Source organism: Colias eurytheme, chromosome 16, assembly GCF_061535395.1.
Source record: "Colias eurytheme isolate Ceu_HAF_F1 chromosome 16, ilColEury1 Martin Lab GWU primary, whole genome shotgun sequence".
In the NCBI taxonomy this organism is placed as follows: Eukaryota; Metazoa; Arthropoda; class Insecta; order Lepidoptera; family Pieridae; genus Colias; species Colias eurytheme.
In genome coordinates this window covers 2,505,073-2,528,589 of record NC_142995.1, presented here as the reverse complement: position 1 = coordinate 2,528,589, position 23,517 = coordinate 2,505,073, and the positions used below count along the sequence as shown (strand labels likewise).

General features: G+C 32.9%; 3 protein-coding genes across 4 annotated transcripts in view; all 3 read left to right on the top strand.

Moving 5' to 3' along the window:
• The first annotated feature begins 652 nt into the window (after nt 1-652).
• LOC149901618 (uncharacterized) lies at nt 653-8,306 on the top strand. 2 transcript variants are annotated; one of them, XM_090110943.1, is made up of 4 exons: nt 653-750; nt 4,442-4,597; nt 4,827-5,650; nt 6,902-8,306. In XM_090110943.1, exons 1-4 carry the CDS (start codon nt 729-731, stop codon nt 8,087-8,089), a joined length of 2,190 nt encoding a protein of 729 aa, XP_089967069.1. In that variant the 5' UTR covers nt 653-728; the 3' UTR covers nt 8,090-8,306. The 2 variants fall into 2 exon arrangements, with proteins under 2 accessions (XP_089967069.1, XP_089967068.1); XM_090110942.1 differs by having other exon boundaries at nt 4,827-8,306.
• A 2,570-nt stretch (nt 8,307-10,876) lies between these two features.
• On the top strand, nt 10,877-14,379 carry LOC149901617 (uncharacterized). The gene is made up of 11 exons (XM_090111147.1): nt 10,877-11,030; nt 11,187-11,321; nt 11,527-11,676; nt 11,750-11,805; nt 11,988-12,218; nt 12,419-12,550; nt 12,697-12,767; nt 12,887-12,968; nt 13,266-13,390; nt 13,598-13,789; nt 14,355-14,379. The coding sequence occupies exons 1-11, from the start codon at nt 10,877-10,879 to the stop codon at nt 14,377-14,379; spliced, it is 1,353 nt and encodes a 450-aa protein (XP_089967273.1).
• A 68-nt stretch (nt 14,380-14,447) lies between these two features.
• The window catches only part of Dhc98D (Dynein heavy chain at 89D), a 58,068-nt gene continuing 48,998 nt past the window's right edge, over nt 14,448-23,517 (top strand). Inside the window, exons 1-16 of the mRNA XM_090110659.1 lie at nt 14,448-14,501; nt 14,832-14,924; nt 15,163-15,353; nt 18,061-18,259; nt 18,693-18,940; nt 19,097-19,241; nt 19,407-19,520; nt 19,795-19,975; nt 20,288-20,434; nt 20,700-20,782; nt 20,959-21,085; nt 21,284-21,526; nt 21,851-22,020; nt 22,140-22,327; nt 22,557-22,718; nt 23,260-23,460. Of these exons, the coding sequence (XP_089966785.1) occupies nt 14,448-14,501; nt 14,832-14,924; nt 15,163-15,353; nt 18,061-18,259; nt 18,693-18,940; nt 19,097-19,241; nt 19,407-19,520; nt 19,795-19,975; nt 20,288-20,434; nt 20,700-20,782; nt 20,959-21,085; nt 21,284-21,526; nt 21,851-22,020; nt 22,140-22,327; nt 22,557-22,718; nt 23,260-23,460 (2,546 nt within the window). The remainder of the gene's footprint in view (nt 14,502-14,831; nt 14,925-15,162; nt 15,354-18,060; nt 18,260-18,692; nt 18,941-19,096; nt 19,242-19,406; nt 19,521-19,794; nt 19,976-20,287; nt 20,435-20,699; nt 20,783-20,958; nt 21,086-21,283; nt 21,527-21,850; nt 22,021-22,139; nt 22,328-22,556; nt 22,719-23,259; nt 23,461-23,517) is intronic.

Genomic DNA, 23,517 nt, shown 5'->3' with positions numbered 1-23,517 from the left:
TCGTTGATGAGCTCGAACCCTTGACTTCAAGCTCCTCCTGAAAGTTTTCAAACAAAAAATACACGCACACCTGTAAAGAAAAGAGTTATAATATTAAACAATACAATGCATCTGCCCGCATAGCTTTAGTAGAGTACTAGAGGTAACGGAATTTCACTTACCTACTTATTTTTACCGAGTCTAAATTTCCAAAATCTGTTCTAATTCATCTTGCTGGGATAAAAATGAACATCTAGTACAATATCCAGTGATACTGAATCCCAAGTCGTAACTGAAGTTTTTATGTTTACATCTTTATAAATCAACTAGCTGTGACCCGCGATTTTACCCGCAGTGCTCCGCTCCTGTTGGTCTTAGCATGATGATAATATATTATAGCCTACATAATATTAACTTCCTCGATAAATGGGCTATCTAACACCGAAAGAATTTTTCAAATCGGACCAGTAGTTCCTGAGATTAGCGCGTTCAACCAAACAAACAAACTCTACAGCTTTAAAATAGATATACATACATATATAAGCTTAATAATCGAACATGCTTATTCAACCTTAACTTAATCTCATAAGACTAAAAATCGATCAAAATCAATGATTGCAAAACAAATGACACTACCTTCTCATGGTAGGGCGTATTACCATAGGCGACAAGACAGGCATTTGTTTACGCGCATACGTTGATATGTCGCTTGATCGAGTGACTGTGACATTGTGATACACGTGATTAATATGTGGAAGTTTATTATTTTTGGTAAGTTTGTTGTTTTATCGAAACATCGGTAAGAAAAGCGTTATATTATGTCGGTTGGGTATTCTTGAAGGAATATGTAGAGCTTTCAGGGTACAATTTTATTCGATTTTAATTAATTTTATCAGCTCAAATTAAGGATTTACAAATAATATTATGTACACAGTTATTAAATTGTTTACATCTTCAATTAAAAAATTAATTATCGACGCTTTATTTTAATTCGTACCTATCTGAAATTAATATTCATGCAAATACTTACTAAAATAACATATTGATTGTAATTTGTTTTACTAAAAGTTCCTCTTAACATAAGCTGCCTGTATTATTATAAAATATTATCTACTGAATTCGATCGATATGGATAACTATTAACGTAAAAGCTTCATTAGAATCAGTCCAACTTTTCGGAGGTTAGCCAAAACTTATAGACTCACTAGCTTACCGCCCGCGGCTTCGCCCGCTTTGTCTAAAACCCAATAAATTATATACTAAAACCTTCCTCTTGAATCACTCGTTCTATTAAAAAAAACCGCATCAAAATCCGTTGCGCAGTTTTAAAGATTTAAGCATACATAGGGACATAGAGAAAGCAACGTTGTTTTATACTATGTACCGATGATAATAAGCTATTAACTTTACATTAGAAATAGATGGATATAATAAGATATTCTTTTGATTCGATTAAATTAATATTTTCATCTAATGTGATCCTTAGTTCGGACAAACGACCCGCCCACAAACAAAACAAACTATCTCTACATTATCCATTTTTAGGGTTCCGTAGCCAAAATGGCAAAAACGGAACCCTTATAGTTTCGTCATGTCCGTCTGTCCGTCTGTCCGTCTGTCCGTCTGTCACAGCCGATTTACTCGGAAACTATAAGTACTACAGTGATGAAATTTGATGGGAATATGTGTTGTATGAACCGCTACAAAAATATGACACTAAATAGTAAAAAAAAGAATTGGGGGTGGGGCCCCCCATACATGTAACTGAGGGATGAAATTTTTTTTTTCGATGTACATACCCGTGTGGGGTATCAATGGAAAGGTCTTTTAAAATGATATAAAGTTTTCTAAAAAACATTTTTCTTAAAGTGAACGGTTTTTGAGATATCAGCTCTCAAAGTCGTAAAAAGTATGTCCCCCCCCCTCTATTTTTATAACTACGGGGTATAAAATTCTAAAAAAAATAGAGGTGATGCATGCTAATTAACTCTTTCAACGATTTTTGGTTTGATCAAAGTATCTCTTATAGTTTTTGAGATAGGTTGATTTAACTGTAATTTATTATATTTGCTGCTACGGAACCCTTTGTGCGCGAGCCCGACTCGCACTTGGCCGGTTTTATTTTTAATACAGTACCTACAGGTTCACAGTTTCGTTGTCTTTTTCTTTTGTTAATATTCAAAATCAACAGTTCATACATGGTTTAGACTTCAGACAGTCTCAAAAAAAAATTGCAAAAGAAATAAAATCAAATAATCAAACGCAGTTGATGTTTAGAGTTAATCTATACTAAATACTATGTATTAATATTATAAAGCTGAAGAGTTTCTTTGTTTGAACGCGCTAATCTCAGGAACTTTTGGTCCGTTTGGAAAAAAAATTTCGGTGTTAGATAGCCCATTTATCGAGGAAGGCGATAGGGTATAGGCTATATACCATCTCGCTAAGAGCACTGCGGGTAAAACCTCGGAGCACAGCTAGTTAATAATAATCAATTACGAACTTACCATAGACAATGAAATCTATAATGAAATTGTGAAAGCTATTGAATAGGCATAGGTACCTACCTAACTTATGTTCACTAAAGACATAAAATGCATAATACAATATATTTCATCACATCTAATTTCTATAGCCTACTTTGCCTTATTTATCAACATTTCATTCAAAATGACACTGCCTATACGTTTACTATGAAATATGGTAATATAAGGTAAGATATCTATAAAAATCTTGATAAAAATAATTCATGTGACAGTTATATGGAGGCTCGTTTACTAGATTGCATCACTCGAAGGCGGGAAATGACCACAGATTAGATAATATAGACCATAAATATTTGTTTAAATGCAAATGATTATAATAGGTGCGTGTTATTTACATAGATATTAATAAAACGAAACCACAAATATAATTTATGGCTTAAAGTGTTATAAATTATGTTCTTAAATTAGTTTATTTATATTTAATAAATCAAAAAGTATAATACATCGATAGAAGTTGAATGCTCTTTCCTTAAAAAAAATAGAATATAGAACCTGATATTGTTTTTACTTTAAGTGTATTTCTTATCTGTTACCTACGTTTATTTTAATTCAACAAGTTAGCCAGTTCGTAGACAGAACTTTTGGTTAGAATTTAAATAATAAAAATCGCATCTTTTCTACCTTTCTTGTTAGAATTTTAAAAAGGAATTTCAAGATTCTTGCTTATTCTTCTTCGTTTCGTTTTGCGTGAGAATTTACATTACTGTAACATCTTATGGTTATTATAAAGGTAAAAAATAATTTTAGAAATATTTGTGACACTGTTTTTTCATTATATTAGGTATATTATTATTAATTAACTTTGGAAAATATTGCAGATTTGATCGAACAGTTTGTGCTTAGCACCACATTTGGAAATTCTTTTTTTGCGTTTATAAATGACTGTAAAACGCTCGTACAAAATAAAGTTATTAAATTAAAGTTTTTAAATATCTTGAAGACATTTTGATAATTAATGAATTGCTGCACAGATGAGAATTGGCACGATGCTTCCTGAAAAAGGAGAGGAATAATATTATTAAATAAGGAATAAAATAAACAAGATTGTTCAAATATTTATATTATATTATGTATATATAGATTTACGTTTTATTAAAATCAGTTTTAAGATAACATAGGCCGAAACATGATATAGTTAGGATGCAAACTACATGCAACAGGACACTTAATTTGGTTCTTGAGTTAAGGATAGGCATTTATCGTTGAATAATAATTCAAACGATTAGTTCAATTATCCGATTGTCTTTAAATTCTACGAGTTGTCGGTTGCATTGACACGCTTTTTCTACCAGGTTTCTGTCAACGTTACAAAAACTGTGAGAATTGTCCTCTAGTACAGCTTGCAACATAATATTATTGTTCAGGAAAATATAGTTTTAATTGTAAGAAAGTTTATGTCGTTCGAGTCATTGTTTCTATCCTTGCTCATTGTAGTATCAAAAATGTACGATGTCATTGTGCGTGGTTACTTAGGTATAGCTACTTAGTTATTTCACACGAATCGAGTTCTGTATGGCTATATCTATAGATAAGTTTTCTCACGTTAATTCGTATGTTATGTATTATATTTGTCACTACTCTTATTGATTTTGTGAGAAAGTAATAACGATACAAGAAAAATATAATATTTAGAAATACATTTTTTTTTGCTTCCTATGGCTATGACGGTTATTTATGCAAGAGTGGAAAAAATAGTTATCAATACCAATTTCGATAGAATATTAAGGGTGAAAATAAAGCGCCAAAATAACCAAAAATTATTTAGAATTTTACAATTAAGAAAAATTTTACTATATTAGCTTCATTATTTTTAAAAAGGTATATAATTCTCTTCTCACGTCGTATTTTTTACAAGACAACACGAATCCAGACCATTTAGCAAAAACTTTAAATAATACATTTTCTTTATTTTACAGCAAGCTGCATCCCATGGGTGACGTCACAATTCAATCAACGTGACCATGACCAATCATGGAACATCAAATTAGCAGTGCCTGGATCGCCAGGCGGAGACTATCCTACCCTCAACTCGATACCTCGAACCTCCTTCACTTGCGCGGGAAAAGCACCAGGTTTGATATATACCTATTTAGTTTTAATTTACCTGATACATTGCCTAGACTTCCAATTAGATCAATTAAATACGTATTTTTTCAGGACTCATTTAATAATGTATTCTTTATTTATTAATCTTGCTCATATATAACACTAATGCTTTTTTAATTGCTCATATATAAACTAACTCCTTTGATGTCGTATATTCTGATTTAAATAAATGTTACACTAATTATGTTTTTTTAGGTTATTATGCAGACCAAGAAGCAAACTGTCAAGTATTCAAAGTTTGTACTGCAGGAGCTACGTATGGATTTCAATCATTTTTATGTCCCAATGGTACATTATTTAATCAAGCCGTTTTCGTTTGTGATTGGTGGATGAACGTCAACTGTGGAAAATCTCAAGAATTTATTAACAAAAATCCACGCTTTGGAAAAATTCAACTAGGACCACAGTTAATACAGGACGTTAAGAAAATGATTACCCATCCTATGAGAAATCCATATAATTCAGGTTTCCTCCGAAATAATTTAGTTGTCATGCAGGAATACAAACCCCCCACAGAACAATTTTATCCCAATGGAGCAATTATACCTAACCAAAATAATAATAAAAATAATATATATGTACCATATAAACCACAATACAGAAATATTCAATCGAGTATAGAAAACACAAACGATATAAACTTTGCAGCATCTACCGCTGCACCACAATACTTTTCCAACTTTAACTCAATTCAGAATACACCAACAAAACAGTATGTTGACTATCAAATAACTCAAAACGCAAAAATAAATGCTATTCAAAACGGCCGCAACGGCTATTTACTACAGGGACAAAAGGAACCAACACCACAGTTAAATTTCCAGAAGTTACAAGCGCAAAAGACTCTACAAGGACAATATAACTTCAACTTCAATGGCAATATACAAACAAAACAAAAAGATTATTCATTTAATAAATTGAATCAAGGAAAGCCTCCTGCCACCCAACAAATAAGTCAACCACCAAGCTTTAACAACAACAATGGTGTTTCAACAAAAACAGAGGCAAAACAAAACTTGGTAAGTACAGAAGCCACACCAACTATTATATCAAAAACAATAGCTTTCAAAACAATATTACCCGGTGAAAAACCTGGGCGCCCGAAATCTAGAATCACATTTAAAACATGGATCCTTAAACCAAAAAATGCAAAGCTGATTGTAGAAAATACTTCGTATACTACACCCAAATCTCGCGTTTATAAATCCATCCCCCAAAATAATTCAGAAAAATTGTCATCATCGGTTGAACCTTATGTTTATGATGTTCCACAAAATAGTCTTGATCTTACCGATAAAAATAACTTGTACTTTTACAATCAGCCTACCACTTCTAATCTCATTGCAACTACTCCTAATTACAATTCACGCTATGATTTACCTACCACATTTCGTCCTGCGTTATCCAGCAGAATATATTTGACACCACTACCAGATGCAACTATAGCAACAACGCCGTCTGAATCTCTTTATGAATCACCATCGACTTATGCCTCACTTAGTAACACATATATTCCACCTATTGAATCCGAAAAATTGTCTCGACAATATTTATCTCCAGTATTTGAATCACAACAATTACAATTAAAGAAAAATGCACGATTAACGGCAGCATCTTCGTCTGCATCTCCACCATTTGAATTATTTAGTAATAAAAATAATCGTAGGCCCACCGTAGGCGTAACAAAACAGACGCAAATTAATACTAATAATAATAACGTAAAATTTACTGATGCGCCTACAGAAGAAAAAGTAGCCACATCAATTAATAATATAATAAAAAATACTTTTAATGTGCCACAGTCCACGAAAAAGCAAATATCTCAATATAGACAATCGAATAGCATAAACCAAAATGTATTAGGAACTCAAAGATATACCGGTAGCAAAGAGGAACTTACTTCGGAATTTCCTTTTGTTAAAACGAAAAGCGCAAAGTTAGTGGCAAGTCCGTCAACAGACTTACAACCACCTATAGAAAACGTTCAGAGTTATGTATCATCGAATAAATTTTCCAATTTACCTTACTATAAAGAGCCCACTAACACCATTGAGAGGACTGTTTCAATAAAAATAACATTACCCGAAAGAATTGCAAAATATTTGTTTAGGAATGACAGTCAAACTACTTCCGACGATGTAGAAATCCTTAATACTGGAAGTAGTAATTATTTAGTATATGCAAATAATTTACCGTCAAATTCTGGTTCTTCACCAATTCCTATTGGAAAATTATCATTAATTAAAAATTCTAATCTTTCAAATTCACAGGATTTGGTGTTTTCGTTTTTGGCTGACTCTTTAAATGCTGCGAAAGAATACAGCAACATAGCAAAACAGAACATACAATCTTCTACAAATACACCACCGAACAATTTTAGAAACAACGACGATCAACGAATTTCTAGCAAAATATCACAGTTAACATCATCACAATTCGTAAGGAATAATAATGCGATAAGAAATAACAATATTCAACAATTTTCGCCACAATCTCAAGTTATTTCTAGAAATAAAGAATCTACACAATTCACCAATAACCGACAACAACAACAACAAGGATTCCAACAACCACAACTACAGCAAATAACAACACCTTCACAACCTTTTATTCAAAATCAACTACAGGCTGCACGAATTCAAGAATCCAGAAACAATATACAAAACGCTCAAAATCAAAACATATACAGTGGTCAATTGTATCAACATCCTGTTCCTGAAGTCACCCGAGATTATTACAATTCACCAAACAATCAATTGAAACAGCAAAATAATGACTTTGAAATTATACCATCACAACAGATACCGTTTTCGTACCAACAAAATTCTAATAATCAGGAATCATCCAGTGAACAAAACAGTATACAAACTAAAGAATTGAAAAATTTAATTCAATCTGGAAATGGAATAACAGCCCAGTTGCAAGATAGTATTGTAGGAACTCTACCTCATCCAATAGAAAGTGATAAATTATTAACATATAAGAAAGACCAATCCTATTATATATTCTCACAATTAAATAATAACGACCATGAAAATAATCAAATAAATAACGAAAAATCTAATGATAAGTCGAATGCAGCGTTACAATTTATTCCATCAGTTGCATTTAAGCTAAATGATGTAAACGAGCAGCAGAACTTTTTAAATAGATTTAACATAAATGATTTTGGTGTACCTCAAGGCTCAGTTAATGGTTACAGAAATCCAAATCAAAGACAAGACATCAGCACTGATATAGACTATACAGTAAATCACCCTAACTTTGGCGATAGAATTAATAAAGTTGATACATTGTATGATGGGCCATCTTCATACAATGCTCCACAAAGCTCATATAATTATGAAAGGCCACAGCAATTAATAGATAATAATAAAAACTCCAAAATAGAAGATTTAGATAGTAATGAACCCAATGGTTATCCCAAAACGTCTCCACTAAGAAAATTTAACACGTAAAGATCCCCTTAACGTAGTACATAGTACCTAATGTAAATTTAAGAAGTCCAATTAAGGTTAAGGTATTTATAAGGAAATATTATTTATGTTATGTTAACGATGTAAGTTCAAATATTTACATTATTGTAAAGATAATTTGTATGTCGTTATAAGTTGTATGTATAATAAAGTAAAGTTAATAAAAACTGTGAATTTAACGTGTAATAAAACATATTGAAGAGTCGTTGTCCGTTGCTTATTTTGCCCCATATTGTCTTATAACCATATTATAACATTTATGTAAGTTTGAAAGTTTTGAAATTCATATTCAAATTCAAATTCAAATTATATTTATTTGCAAGAATGTACCTAGTTACAAATTATAGATGTTTTAATTACAATATTATGTGGCTAATACATTCTACCCATTGATTGAGTGTGCAAATATTGAAAAGAAAGTTGATTAGTCTAATTATTTAAATGTACACACAATGAAATAAAACAAAAACGAAAAAACGATTATTGACGCTACTTAAAAATTAATATCTCTCATTATGATTATTTATTATCTCATAATATAAGATCTCATAGTACAAATATTTCTTCCAAGAAATCCTTTTTTTTTTCAACAATGAATTATATTCGGGCGCTGACACTGTCATAATTATTTTGTCCAAATAAGATCACTGACATTTTTTGAGGTGGGAGGTGGGTGGGAGCAAGGTGGGAGGTTTAAATCCATATTCTAAAATGAGACAAATTACAATTTGCTATCGAACACAAAGAATCACGTCAATCGGATGTAAACCCACGAAGTTATCGAATAACAAAATATAGGCAGTGACGATCAAACACGCCCACTCACAAATCTTTTATGCCATATAATAAACGAGTAAAATATTATTTTGTCATTTGGCATGAATAAATCTGTGAATAAATCAAATTTATTAAAAAAAATCCATAGATGTTTTTTAAACAAATTTTAATTATTATCTGTGTTGATTATTATGAATGTGATTATGAAGCACTTATGAAGTATCCTATAGCTTCTTGCTTCTTGCCATAACAGAAAAAAAAAAAAGTATCCTATCCCGCTCTTTTATTCTTCATAAAAAAACGCGGGAATCCTTGAATTTCGAACGGATCGTTTTCATCGTTGCCATGACAACGGTATATTTATTGAAACTCAGTTGTTTTGTAAATAAATGCGTAGAAACGAAAGTTCTAATGTTTACAAAAATGTTTAAAAGATTAGTTTTAGGCCAAAATGTTGTCTAAATAATAGAAACAGTTGGATTCAGTTATTTTAATTACATGTAAGTTGCTTATTTTTAGTAAAAGATAGTTCACCTAAATCTAACATGCTCACATACAAAATTATCTTACTTGTGTTCTGTGTATAACCAAATAGAACCAAATATTAATAAATGTTTTAAAATGAAGAAGTTACAAACTTACATATTAAAGTTAATTTCTATTAAATAACTTCAAGTTAACTACAAAATGTTCAACTGGTCGGGGAGTTAAATATTTGATCGTTGTTATCGGTTATAAAAATTATTAAACAGTTTATAGTTTCCTAAATAAACTATTATATTATGTAGTTCAAATTATTAGTGAAACAAAGCACGGAAAGTATGGGAATTTTAATATTATTTATAGACTACTTTAGTAAACTTCTATACCTGCTTACTCCTAATCAATGGTCCTGTAGATACGAGAGAGTTTTATTTATCCTCCTTAACTACCATAATTTATTTTCCCTTAATCCAAAATTTCTTTTAGACGGAAAAGCCTTCGGAATTAAATTATTTATAGAATACTAGCGGTCCGCCCCGGCTTCGCCCGTGGTACCTACAATCAACATGTTTAAACTATCCTATCTCTCAAGTTGGATCGAATTGCACATGGTGTGCGAATTTTATTATAATCGGTTATGTGGTTTAGGAGTCCATTGAGGACAAACATTGTGACACGAGATTTATATATATTAAGATGCTGTGTAAGGTTATAGTCAAGTTATATATTATGTAGTTGACTCGCACTTAGCGTTCTGAAACATAAATTAAGAATTCTATCTAATCTAATGAAGAATCTAGTATTTTAATATTTTCAATATTGCTATTTTGTTCTAATTCGGAAATCATGTTTTGTATTGTTTTCTTTAATAAAAACAAGTCCCTCAAATCATCAATGATTTTTTTTTTATTTTCTTTAAGAAACCTTGCTTGATAATAATCAGCTGCAGTTGTTCAAATGTTAGGCGCATAGTTTTAGATTATTCCATTTTATTTATTACTAGCTGTGCTCTGCTGTTTTACCTGCATTGCTCAACCCCTATTGGTCTTAGCGTGATGATATATATATATCCTATAGCCTATAGCCTTCCTCGATAAATGGGCTTATAACACCGAAATAATTTTTCAAATTCACAAAACAACCTAAACACCGTTTACCATCGTTAAGTTATAAATAAGCATAAGAGATTACCGACTTTAAGTCGTAAATTGAATCGCATTTAATATTCATCATATGGTTCTAACGCCTAGCGTTATTATCAGTGTTCGTTGCAAATGCACGTGAGCAAAGGGAAACAGCAGATGTCCTTATGTCTATAATATATCATCAAGCTCTGTATTGAAATGTATAAAACAAACAGGAACCAAAATGTCCAGTGAGTCAGACAAGCATTCTTCCATGGAAGAACCTCTATACGATCTAGACATACGATCCGACCCTCGCGTGCAATGGATCAAGGAACGCATCCTCAAATTTATTGGCATGAACGATGAGGATCTCTTCTATAATATGCTGGACGAAGGCGATGCTAAGCAGAAACTGATGACATTCATTATGGCTCCAGTGTTGCCAAATGAACTGGGACTTGACAAGAAGACGTTTTATGTGTCTAAAATTATTGTGGATAAACTCATTCATGAGGATAAGGAGTTTACTGAGTGGAGTAAGTATAATATATTATTGTATTTGGCACCTTTGTTGCGATTGCCGCATACTGTTCAATTTTTCGTGAATGTCGAGGTATATTTTAAAGATAATTTTATTTTTTCACATTCGATATAATGCAATACTATTTAAAAATTATAATTTCATGTACTAGGGGTAGTTCCACCCCCACCACCGCCTCCGCCACCACCGCCAAAGAAGAAGAAAGGCAAAAAGGGCAAAGGAGCTCCCGAAGCTGAACCAGAACCGGAGCCGGAAGTCACCGCGAAGAGCATGAAAAGTATGAAAAGTATGAAGAGTATGAAAAGCATGAAAAGTATGAAAAGCATGAAGAGTATGAAACATTTTGCGGGTAAATAATCTTTTATTTAACGAGCTAAGACGCGAACGAGCGTTGTGTTAACTTATATTAATTCATGATAGGCACATCCTATGAAAGTTTGAGATTAAAATTTCAAATGAATTATAATTTAATGTAACGTTTGCAGAGGAAGCAGAAGAATTGGAAAAGGAAGAAATAGAAACAGTGGCTGCGGTAACTGAAGTCAGTGAGAGCGAAATGGAAACGAAGACATCAATAGATTTGCGTCTAGAAGAAGAAGAAATGCCACTTGTAGCCGAGGATTCATATACCTTCCCACCACGTTAGTATTTTATCGACTTGATAAGAAATGGGTGTTAAAATATATTAATTACCTACTGTTGGTATTTTTTTAGCACCAGACGATCTTGATCCAGAAGTCGATGGGACGTTAGAATTTTACACCGTTATTGTGAGTATTTTGAGAATTCTTCATCTTGCCAGATTCGTAACAAGTCTGATCGAAAGCCCTATAATTCAAGAATAGCTGATAATGATTAAACAAACTAGACAATAATATTCCATACGGTTGAACCTTAAAAAATACTTTATGCAAAACAAGACACACAAATGATTTTACTACTTCTTCTACAGAGATCAGTTCCACGTATAATTCAATATCCAAAATTAGTTCCAATATTCGGAGCTTTCACTCCACAAGTGGCGAATCGTAATCGTCGATACATATATTTTGTGCGGCAAACTCAAGAGGAGATACCTCTGCTCGAAACAGAAAGACTCACAAAATTGAAAATGTCAGAATATATTTTGTTGGGTTCAGTTAATGGAAAGGTTTTGATGAGTTTGGGATTGCAGTTGAAAGAGGTTTGTGTCGTTATTATAATTTTGATTGTGAGGATTTAAAAAGATATAAAAAATGGTTTAGTGGTGTTTCTATCTTAAATACTTTTAAGTATGAAAAAATTAGTTCTAGCTTCAGAATTGGAAAATAGTTTACACTTAACTAATTAACTATCAACTAATTTAAAATTGTGATTCATTTGAAAAGGAATGTTCTTCTTCAGGCATACATACCACTATTCGAGAGGCAATTTCGAGAAATAAGCACAATGAATGCGCAATCCTCGCACGCAATGCTGTCCAGGCAAATATCGTTTGCTGGCGAACATCATAAGATGGATGAAACTGCATCGGATGTAAGATTTTGAAAATTAATCAAAACATTATAATTATTAAATTAAGATACGAGGTACTTTTTTTCAAAGATGAGCTTCTTATGTCTTTTGAAATATTGTAGAGTATATAAGTAAATCGATTAATCACTAAATATTTCTTCATATAGGTAAACTATCTGCGGCCGTCAGATTACAGAAGGATGTCTAATATTGCTCGAGGAGAAAATGCGGAAAGGCGGTAAGTTGATCTATAGTTTTATAATCCCCTCTTATATCTTTTACAATCATATTTTTAAAGATACAATTTTCATAGAAAAAAATTGTGGACATGTGTGTTAATTGTTGTACGTTTTACAGAATGAGAAACATGCGTTCAGAATCCTTTACACATACTCATAAACATAGCATTACAAGACCAACATCTTCGATTACAGCTCATGTAAGTTCGTTAATAATATTTTCAAAACTGTTACTGCCTTTGAATTGAATAAACTTACCTATTGTTTCCTTAAATAATTTGTACTTCTTTAAAAGATCTTATTTGATCGATCATTACAAATTTATTTAAAGATTTACATAACTTCTCTTTCAACGTAAACATTCCCTATTCAATATTCATTCACAATCGGTTTTTTTCAAACGAATCTGATAAAGTTTTACCAAAATTAGTTGGTATAATGGCTATACAATTTCAATATATTCATTCATATTAAAATATATATTTGAATTTGTTTAGATGACATCATCACTAGATATACCATTGACGAAAACAGCTAAAAGCTCACAAAAAGCGGACAAGCAAAAGACTACGGCGGAAGAAGTTATCTCTGATATTAGCGAACTTGTTTCTATTGTTGATTGGTAAGATGTAAAAGTAAACGTTTTAATAAAAGTAATGTGAAAACATACAACAATTCTGTGAAAAGCTAACGTCAATTCCATGACGACATAATTAGCTCTAATGATAGCTGTTTTTATTTTGAATGTTTTAAAAGATTGTGGTGATATAGGCGAAAATTCTGAAGCTATTGAAGATATTGACGATTCACAATATTTGGGTAATTTCAGGACAATAGAACACATAGAGGGTGAGATACAACTGCCAATGCCAAATATACCAGCGCTAACAGAGCCGCATGCGCATATCGATGTTAATGATCCAGACTTTGTAGCTCAGTTGGAAGAGGCGGTTATTATGTGGCAAACGCATATAGATTCCACCATTTCTGCCTGTTTGGGAAAAGTGAGTATTAAATCAAAGTCAGTAGTTTTAAAGATATGATTAACTTCCGGAACTTAACTTTAAAAAGAAATGTGATGTTTTTTCCTTTTGAAATCATAAAAAAAATTATGAATAGAAAAAATTGACAGTGAATATACTGATAATAATATGAGAGGGCGAGTCACCACCTGCCAACAATTTTTTGCTATATCTTAGTAGAAAGGCAGGTGCCATAGTCTTCCATAGTCCTTAATTCCGGTCCATTAACATCCCATTCCATAGCCCAGTTTATTTTATTCCCTTATCTTGCAATAGTCCTACATCGGCCGCGGACTGCCCAGGGCTGTATTTCTATAGTGCAGTCATGGGCAGGCTGCGGCTGGTGTCCCACAACACAGTAAAGTTCTCGAAAGGGCCTCTGCGTGTTGGACCTGTGTCCCCACGTAAGCCTTCCAAAGGACCGGGTACCTTCCTTATGATGGTACCCGAGTATTATGGAATTGAGATACATAATAATTTGAGCGTTTGCGTCGTGAGTGAGCTAACAAAATAATGGAAAAAGGCAATTTATGTCAGGGACTTTACTAAATCTTAATTGTTCAGACACGAGAGGGAGAAGGACCGGTAGCTGAGTACAAGTACTGGCGTGAAAGAGATGCAGAGATATCGTTACTTGTTGAGCAGTTGAAACAACCAATGGTAGTGAAGATTATGGCTTTGCTTGAAAAAGCCAACTCTACATATTTAGAGGTAATTATTACTTGAACTTTTTGTCTAAAATTGATCTAAGATAGATCAATTTTAGACAAAAAGTTCACTCATTTATTTATTTATTTATTTATTTATTTATTTATGATAAGGTACCTTACAGCTAGTGATACAATTTTTGAAATGAATAAATACTAAGCTACGCCAATTAAAAGGTACACCAGTAGGTAGTAAAAATAATATTAAAAGGTACACCAGTAGGTAGTAAAAATAAAAATAATATACTCATGTTTTGTATGTCCTGTAATGTACTCACCATCATTTATCATTAAGATTTACTTCTCAATTACATGTTGTGTGATAAAATTATAGGGCTTCAACATTTATAAGGAGAGATTGCTAGAACAATATAATTTAGCTGGAGACAACTTGAAATTCCTTTCCACTTTGATGAGATTCTTTACTGTAAGTATAAGATTTTTTTTTATTTTAACTATCAACTTTTTATTTAACTTTTTTTAAATTTCAAAGTATGTAATTGTAAAGAAGCTTTTCTTTCTAAAATACATTAAATTGTCATCGTATCGCATAATTGTGAAGTCGTTTTTGAATAGGAATAGGTTTCACTATTTAGAATGTACCTACATAGATTTTATCAATCATAATTTTTATTTTACAAAAATATCAATTACCAACATTATAGGTGATAGAAGACGACTCACCACTGCAGCAAGTGATAGATATATTACCGGAACTAGTAGAGAGCATCTACATGATGTGGGTGCTCTCCAAGGGCTATCGGACGGATGAAACTATGGTGCCTTTGATGGCTCGGATATCCTGGGCTTTGTGCGATAAGCTCGAACGATTTCTTAATGTGCATAAGTTGTTTGAGTAAGTTTAAGTATCGAAGTTTTAGTTAGATTTGTTGCCCCGCTAAAAACTTCTTGAGCATATACAGGGTGTAATCGTTAAGTGTGCACAGGCGATTTTTCCGTAAGTATTACAGAGAACAAAAAACTTTAAACTGATATCGAAAGTACTTAACCTAATGAGTAAAATGGCGGTAATAAATTTTTAAAAATAAATCGAGAAATATCAAAAAAATTATCTTTAAACCCTCCCATACATTAAGTATGAAATATGAATATCCCATATACATTTAATATGAAACATTTTAGCTTTCTTTTTCTTTTTTTGGTTTTCTGCTTTAATTACTTCGCAAATTTGAAGTGACATTTTCCACGTTTTTCCGGACATTTTCACGCATTTTCCGGATATTTTCCGGGAATTTTCCGGACATTTCCCGGACATTTCTCAGGCATTTTCCGGGGATTTTTCAGGCATTTCCACGCAAAAAATGTTATTACTGTATTAAGGACTATATTAATGATAAATCACTTGCTGATGTGTAATAATGATTTGCTTATAATTGTTACTTATCTATTGACTTATTAGTGTATATTTATTTTATTAATGTATTTGACTTAAATTTAAAATAATTTTGGACTTTAAAGATAGAATTATTATTTGTTTAGCTGTAATATGTATTTGTAATTTCATATGCCTAACAGGCAGGATATGGCGGGACTTATGTTTGTATAAGATCTGAATTGTACCCATATTCATGAATAAAAATATTTGAATTTGAATTTGAATTTGAATTTTCCGTACATTTTCACGCATTTTCTGGGTATTTTCCAGATATTTACCAAACATTTTCCGGACATTTCCCTGACATAGCCTGTAAATGTCTGGAAAATCCCCGGGAAATGCTCGGAAAATCCCCGGAAAATGCCTGGCAAATTCCCGGAAAAAAACCGGAATATTCCTGGGAAATGTCTGGAAAATATCCGGAAAATGCGTGGAAATTTCCGGAAAACCGTGGAAAATACCTGGAAAATGTCTAGAAAATATCCTGAAAATGCGTGGAAAATTCCGGAAAAACCGTGGAAAATTCTGGAAAAACCCTGGAAAATGCCTGGAAAATATACGGAAAATGCGTGGAAAATTCCGGAAAAACCGTGGAAAATTCCGGAAAAACCGTGGAAAATGCCTGGAAAATCCCTGGAAAATGCGTGAAAATGTACGGGAGAAGCGTGGAAAATGCTCGGAAAATCCCCGGAAAATGCCTGGGAAATTCCCGAAAAATAACCGGAAAATGTGTGGAAATTTCCGGAAAACCGTGGAAAATACCTGGAAAATTTCTGGAAAATATCCGGAAAATGCGTGGAAAATTCCGGAAAAACCGTGGAAATTTCTGGAAAAACCCTGGAAAATGCCTGGAAAATATCCGGAAAATGCGTGGAAAATTCCGGAAAAACCGTGGAAAATTCCGGAAAAACTGTGGAAAATGCCTGGAAAATATCCGGAAAATGCGTGAAAATGTACGGGAGAAGCGTGGAAAATGCTTGGAAAATCCCCGGCAAATGCCTGGGAAATTCCCGAAAAATAACCGGAAAATGTCTGGAAAATATCCGGAAAATGCGTGGAAAATTCCGGAAAACCCGTGGGAAAATCCGGAAAATGCGTGGAAAATGTCCGGAAAATGCGTGAAAATGTCCGGAAAATATCCGGATAATATCCGGAAAATGCCTGAGAAATGTCTGGGAAATGCGTGGAAAATCCCCGGAAAATGCCAGGGAAATGCTCGGAAAATCCCCGGAAAATATCCGGAAAATGCGTGAAAATGTCCGGAAAAAGCGTGGAAAATGCCATTTCAAATTTGCGAACTAATTAAAGCAGAAAACCAAAAAAGAAAAAGAAAGCTAAAATCTTTCATATTAAATGTATATGGGATATTCATATTTCATACTTAATGTATGGGAGGGTTTAAAGATAATTTTTTTGATATTTCTCGATTTCTTTTTAAAAATTTATTACGGCCATTTTACTCATTAGGTTAAGTACTTTCGATATCAGTTTAAAGTTTTTTGGTATCTGTAATACTTACGAAATAAAACCGGCCAAGTGCGAGTCGGGCTCGCGCACAAAGGGTTCCGTAGCAGCAAATATAATAAATTACAGTTAAATCAACCTATCTCAAAAACTATAAGAGATACTTTGATCAAACCAAAAATCGTTGAAAGAGTTAATTAGCATGCATCACCTCTATTTTTTTTAGAATTTTATACCCCGTAGTTATAAAAATAGAGGGGGGGGGACATACTTTTTACGACTTTGAGAGCTGATATCTCAAAAACCGTTCACTTTAAGAAAAATGTTTTTTAGAAAACTTTATATCATTTTAAAAGACCTTTCCATTGATACCCCACACGGGTATGTACATCGAAAAAAAAAATTTCATCCCTCAGTTACATGTATGGGGGGCCCCACCCCCAATTCTTTTTTTTACTATTTAGTGTCATATTTTTGTAGCGGTTCATACAACACATATTCCCATCAAATTTCATCACTGTAGTACTTATAGTTTCCGAGTAAATCGGCTGTGACAGACGGACAGACGGACAGACGGACAGACGGACATGACGAAACTATAAGGGTTCCGTTTTTGCCATTTTGGCTACGGAACCCTAAAAATCGCCTGTGCACACTTAACGATTACACCCTGTATAGACGACATCTTATGATTATGCATTAGTAAACCAAACGAAGAAGTGCTCTCTCTGGCCCGCGCCGGGCAAAAGATAATGGAGACGTGGCATGCGCTGTATAAGGAGACGCGGCGTGGTATCGAGCTGAGTGGGAAGGGCGCGCGCTGGGAGTTCGACCAGCCGCTGCTGTTCACGCGCACAGACTATATCGGTACCGTGGGCCGCGACTTGGGCGACGCTATACAGGTAATTTGATAATATGGGTGCTAAAATAATAGCAGTTAGCAAATGAAGAAGTGCTCTGCCTGGCCCGTGACAAACGATCATGGAGACGTGGCACGCACTATACCAATAGAAGGCTTTGTTTATATTATACTGATGAAACATTTTCAAATATTGTAAAGTAAAACTTGTAACTGTAAGTAAATTACATAGAACTAAGTTAAAGTTAGTGGCAAGTTTTCAATTAATAGCTATCCGAACAGTCAATCGATGGAAATCTGTTCTTTATTCTTATGTAAATAATATTATATAAAGTAATATTGTGATTAAGTACTAACCTTGTCAATTTAATCTTATTTCCCAACAAAAAACAAACAAAAACACACGTTAAAAGTAATTTCTTCAATAACTTTGCTATTTCAACAATACAAAGCAATCATAACATTCAATTGTTCAGGTGCTAATAGACTTCGAGCGTATATTCGGTATGGAGCTCAAGTCCATTATCAGCGATCCGACTCAAATCGACGACGTTCGGAAACGTGTCAAGAATCTCGTCTATCCAATACGGACTATCGACTTTAGCGTGTTTGTGTTCGACAATAAGGAAAATTGGGACGTGATCATGAGCGATTTCTGGACCGAAGTGCGTTACCTTGAGGAAGAGGCTAAGAACTATATTAATGCGTGTTTCAGCAATTTGCGGTGAGTTTGGGAGATATTTATTTTATTTTATAAGTACCTTTCTGTTTCATTGCATTTTTTTATAAACATTATTTAACTATTAATATAATTATTGATAAGTCCATATCGAAATATGTCTTATCATCTTTTTATAAAATTTATTTTCAATTAATTTAGAAATGCGGAAGAAGCTCTAGACGTCCTATTAAAGTTTATAGAGTTCGACTTGCGAGATACGATAAAACGTCAGCTCGCAACGAAGTTCGACCTCGTTATGCGACAGTTTATCAAGGAATTGACCGCCATTGAAGACAAATTTACGGTACTTATAATTTTTTCCTGCTTACTTTAAAGTTTTTGGCGTTCATTTTTTACGTTATTAGTCAATTATTTTAATTTGCACATTTTTGATAACAATTTGTTTTAATTGCTGTGTTCACTTTTATTTTGTTTACCATTTTTATACTTACTTTATTCATATTTACAGCGGTTTCGTAAAAACCCACCCTTGTTACGTAATCATCCACCAGTCGCTGGCGCGATCTACTGGGCCAGAGCCCTCTTTAATAAGATGAAACAACCTATCATGAAGTTTCAAAAGGTATTTACTAAATTTAATAATAAATTGATATTTAAGGCTCAGTAGTTAAGTAATTCATGCTTATGTTATAAATGAAAGAGTCTGTCTGTCTGTAACGCTTTCACAGTTAAAAATATTATTAAATAAATTAGCCTAATCTAATGAACACAACACGTGAGTCTTAAGATACTAGTTACCTAAGTTCAAAACATGAAAATGCTTCTAGCTTCAGCTTAAAAGGTAAGAGATAGTTCTTAGATAGCTTCTAACAACGTTATATTACTTTGAAATACAGATAGAAAAATTAAACGAATGCGAGCAAAAGAAAGAAGCGTTTCTTCAATATAAAGCGTTCTCGAAGCTAATCAAGGAATACGAGCAGACGAAGTACAAGGAATGGGTCGATGGTGCGTCGCTCTTTGTGGACAATCTGATGAAGAAGAATATACTGCATGTGGTTTTTAAGAAAGAGGAAGGTAATAGATTAAATATTAATTAGTTCAAATAAAACAAGTGGCAAATTAATCGTTGTATGTTCCGTTAGTAAAATATTGACAAAAGGTCAATTCTGGTCATGTTTTTTTCAAATTAGCGATTAATATTTATTTAATAACAATAAGTACAGGTTAATAATTATCTGACTTGCATTTTGTTACATATTTTGGTTTGTAGGGCCATCCAAACTTACAGTAATAATACTTTTCTATTGGTCTTTACCTAAATATATGTACATTAAGCTTCCTAGAAGTTTCTATCGATTTTATCGAAGTAATTGCTCTTATATGTAGAAGCAGCGCCATCTGCCCAACGCGGTATGCAACTGACAGCAGCGGGAAAAGCACACGTCGCCAGGAAGAAGGCCTCAGTTCTATCTCTCCGACCTGTTGATATTGTTAACAAGGAGATTGCGGATAAACGACGGAGGGATAAAGCATGTATGTAGTTACTGAAAGAATAAGTTTAAAAAAAGTCTTTGAAATGTTTGGAATTTAAAATATTTTGTATGGTTCAGGGAACTACTTGCTAGCGTAGATTAAAATATAATAGGTTTAAATCCGTTAAAAAGTTTTTATTTCTAAATTTATAATACTCGCGTAAATTAAAACACAAGAAAATACTAAGGTTAATTGTTTTGAAATTTGCTGATAAGTTCATACAACTTAACAATGCAAATGTGAAATAATTTACGACTCTTTTCAGTAATGTTGATGAGAATACCAGGACAGCATTATGAAAATGTACGCTCACCAAGCTCTGTGTCTCTACTGGCTAAAGAAGGATTGGTAATTGTTTATATTTTATTTCAAGTGTTTTTTAAAGATCTTAGAACTAGAAAAAAAAAGTAAAAGAAACTCGCATAAATTTCGACCTAATGAGTCGGTAATAAAGTTCATAATAGGTTTCTGTTTGGAAAATATTAAAAGGAATTCCTATTGATAATGAACATGTTTTATACCAGACTGATGTCACATGGCGGGATTTAACGGTCCACAAATTGATGCAGGAATATGGTCTCGAATTTCAGCCCAATTTTGATAAGCACATATTTTTGGTAATTCATGAAGCTGAACTAATGGAAAAATTGGGTAAGGGAATCTTTATTAGAATACTGCTTTAAAGTCATTAAATTAGTTCCTTTACAATTTTATAGAACTCTAAAGGATGACTTAAAACATGGTATCTTTTTTTTGGTATCCTGGCAAAACATGGCATGGATATTTTAAGTCATTATTTGATCGTGTAATGAAAACGCCTAGAAAAAAATTGATACAATTTTTTTCCAGGATTCGACCTACCCTCCAACATTCGAGATGTTGCCATGCAAAAGGCGAGATTATACTACGAGCTAGAAGCGTTAGGTATAATCATTGAGAAGTACAATATCAGTACCACTTCATTGAGTCCATCAGAGACACATCTAATGAAGAGACATTTATTGGACATGGAGAGACATATCCTGCCTGGTCTGACGAGAATCACTTGGACTGCGTTAGGCATAAATGATTATATCAAGGATATTACTAAAGGTTAATATCGATAGGTTTAGTGATTTTCAAATTGATAGAGGACATGTAACTACACTAAGAAAAAAATAGAATAAAATTTGTTGTCTATACGATAGTGCATTATTTTATTTTACAATATAATAAAGAACATAATTTCATAGTCATGTGTACTAAATAAATATTATGACGAATTAGATGAAAAAATCAATGCTAAGAAATAGTAATGTGACCTTTATCTAAACTCAGATATACTAAATATTATGAATTAATATAATATTTCAATTAATAACACAAATGGCAAGTCACAGTAACACGTTCTACAAAATTATATCTCAATGATTTCAGGCCAAAACTCGTTACAAGCGGTCTACCAACAATTGAAAATGGTGGAAAAGGAGATTCAATTTCTCATTGATCAGTTGCAAGAATTCGATCTATTCCCATTTGTGAAGCCGACGAATTATATCGATCCAGTGACTAAAGAACCTGATGATACTTGGCTTTATCCTTGCAAGGTGAAATTTTTAAATAAACCATTTTTTACTGTACTGTATGCAAGTGATAGAAAAAGTCCTGTTTGTCATACGTTTGATGCAGTATTATTACCTTATCCTAATTTTGACTTTGATTTCAGACATACTTTGTCGAAGTTGAAAACGAACGCTTAGAAAGAATTGCCATGCTATCACGCATATACGAACGTATTGGTCCCATTCTAATGAAATTGGAATACTTGATACTAGGAACAAGTACGGGTCGGTCCGCAGTAATGACGGCGTACTACACTTACTGGGAGAAGAAAATTTTTAAATGCTTGGTGACGTAAGTTTTAAAAATACGCTTCTTGCTGCTTTTTATCACTTCTTATATAAAATTTTTAATATAGTAACTTATATACTAAAGGTTTTCCAATTTTCTACGTTACACAAAAGGCTATCAAAATAAACTATCCTCGAACTATGTTTTCTTCGTGCAGAAAAAATCAATTCTTCAAATGTTTTCATCATTGCGTCAAACTATATCTATTAAATTAATCCTAATTATTATTCAGGCTAACACTAGAAAATCTAGAGGCGTTCCAACAGTCCCTCAGCGAGAAGACGCCGCTGTTCCAAGTGGATGCTGTGCTGGTTCCACCAGATATTACTATGCGACCCACTCCTGCTGAAGTTTGCAACATTTTGGGATATAATATTAAACATTTTCTGAACAGGTTAGTTAATGTCTTGGTATTAGTTTGCATTTCTGGTTCTTCAAAATATCTGAATAAATTATGATCAAATACCGTTTAAATTCTTAGATTATTTCGAATGCCAATACTATATTTTAGTTTATAATCCTGTATTAAGTGTGCAATAAAGTATTTTTCATTCATTCATTCATTCATTCATTCATTCATTCATTCATTCATTCATTATATTTTTTTTAAATGAAAACTTCTTTAGCGGCGTTGAGCACTTTTTCTGTAATGGGTATAAAATCTTAAACTCGCGTCAGGACACGTGACCTGATCGAAAAAGCGTAAGACGGATGGATATCAAACATGCTCAGCATACAGTTTTCACTTCTGCCGGCGCTCCCGGAGTGCAACCCGTCTTTTTTTCTTTCCCTTTTCGTCTTGTTTATATTTTAGTCATATTTTGATAGAAAATGTATGAATTTAAAGACTTTAAAAATGGAATAATAATTTCGGATAATAAAATCGCGTATTAGAATAATTTTAAGGTTATATGAATGATACGTTTTTTGTGTAGATTAACAGCATTCCCTCGCTGGATGAAGAACACGTGTCTTCCATGTCCACCACAACGTGTGGCTGAAGCGACTGGAAATGAATTCTACGTGTTCTCATACTTTGAGGATGTACTTCGGGTTGTTTCTATCAATGATATGACGCTGCTTATACAAGACACTATCTATCGGCTAACGCAAGATATTAATACGTATATTCAGAAGTGAGTAAAAAGAAATTTTTGTTAGTTAATTGTTAAGTGTAAGCCGTTGGTTTTCAT

What these genes read in the sequence shown, in the direction of transcription:
- LOC149901618 (XM_090110942.1), top strand. Translation starts at nt 729, where the DNA reads ATGTGGAAGTTTATTATTTTTG. An exon ending in GTGGAAGTTTATTATTTTTG is followed by an intron (nt 751 to 4,441) that starts GTAAGTTTGTTG and finishes TTTATTTTACAG; the next exon opens with CAAGCTGCATCCCATGGGTG. An exon ending in TTGCGCGGGAAAAGCACCAG is followed by an intron (nt 4,598 to 4,826) that starts GTTTGATATATA and finishes ATGTTTTTTTAG; the next exon opens with GTTATTATGCAGACCAAGAA.
- LOC149901617 (XM_090111147.1), top strand. Translation starts at nt 10,877, where the DNA reads ATGCTGGACGAAGGCGATGCTAAGCAGAAACTGATGACATTCATTATG. An exon ending in GGAGAAAATGCGGAAAGGCG is followed by an intron (nt 12,768 to 12,886) that starts GTAAGTTGATCT and finishes TACGTTTTACAG; the next exon opens with AATGAGAAACATGCGTTCAG. An exon ending in AAAGTGAGTATTAAATCAAA is followed by an intron (nt 13,790 to 14,354) that starts GTCAGTAGTTTT and finishes TTAATTGTTCAG; the next exon opens with ACACGAGAGGGAGAAGGACC.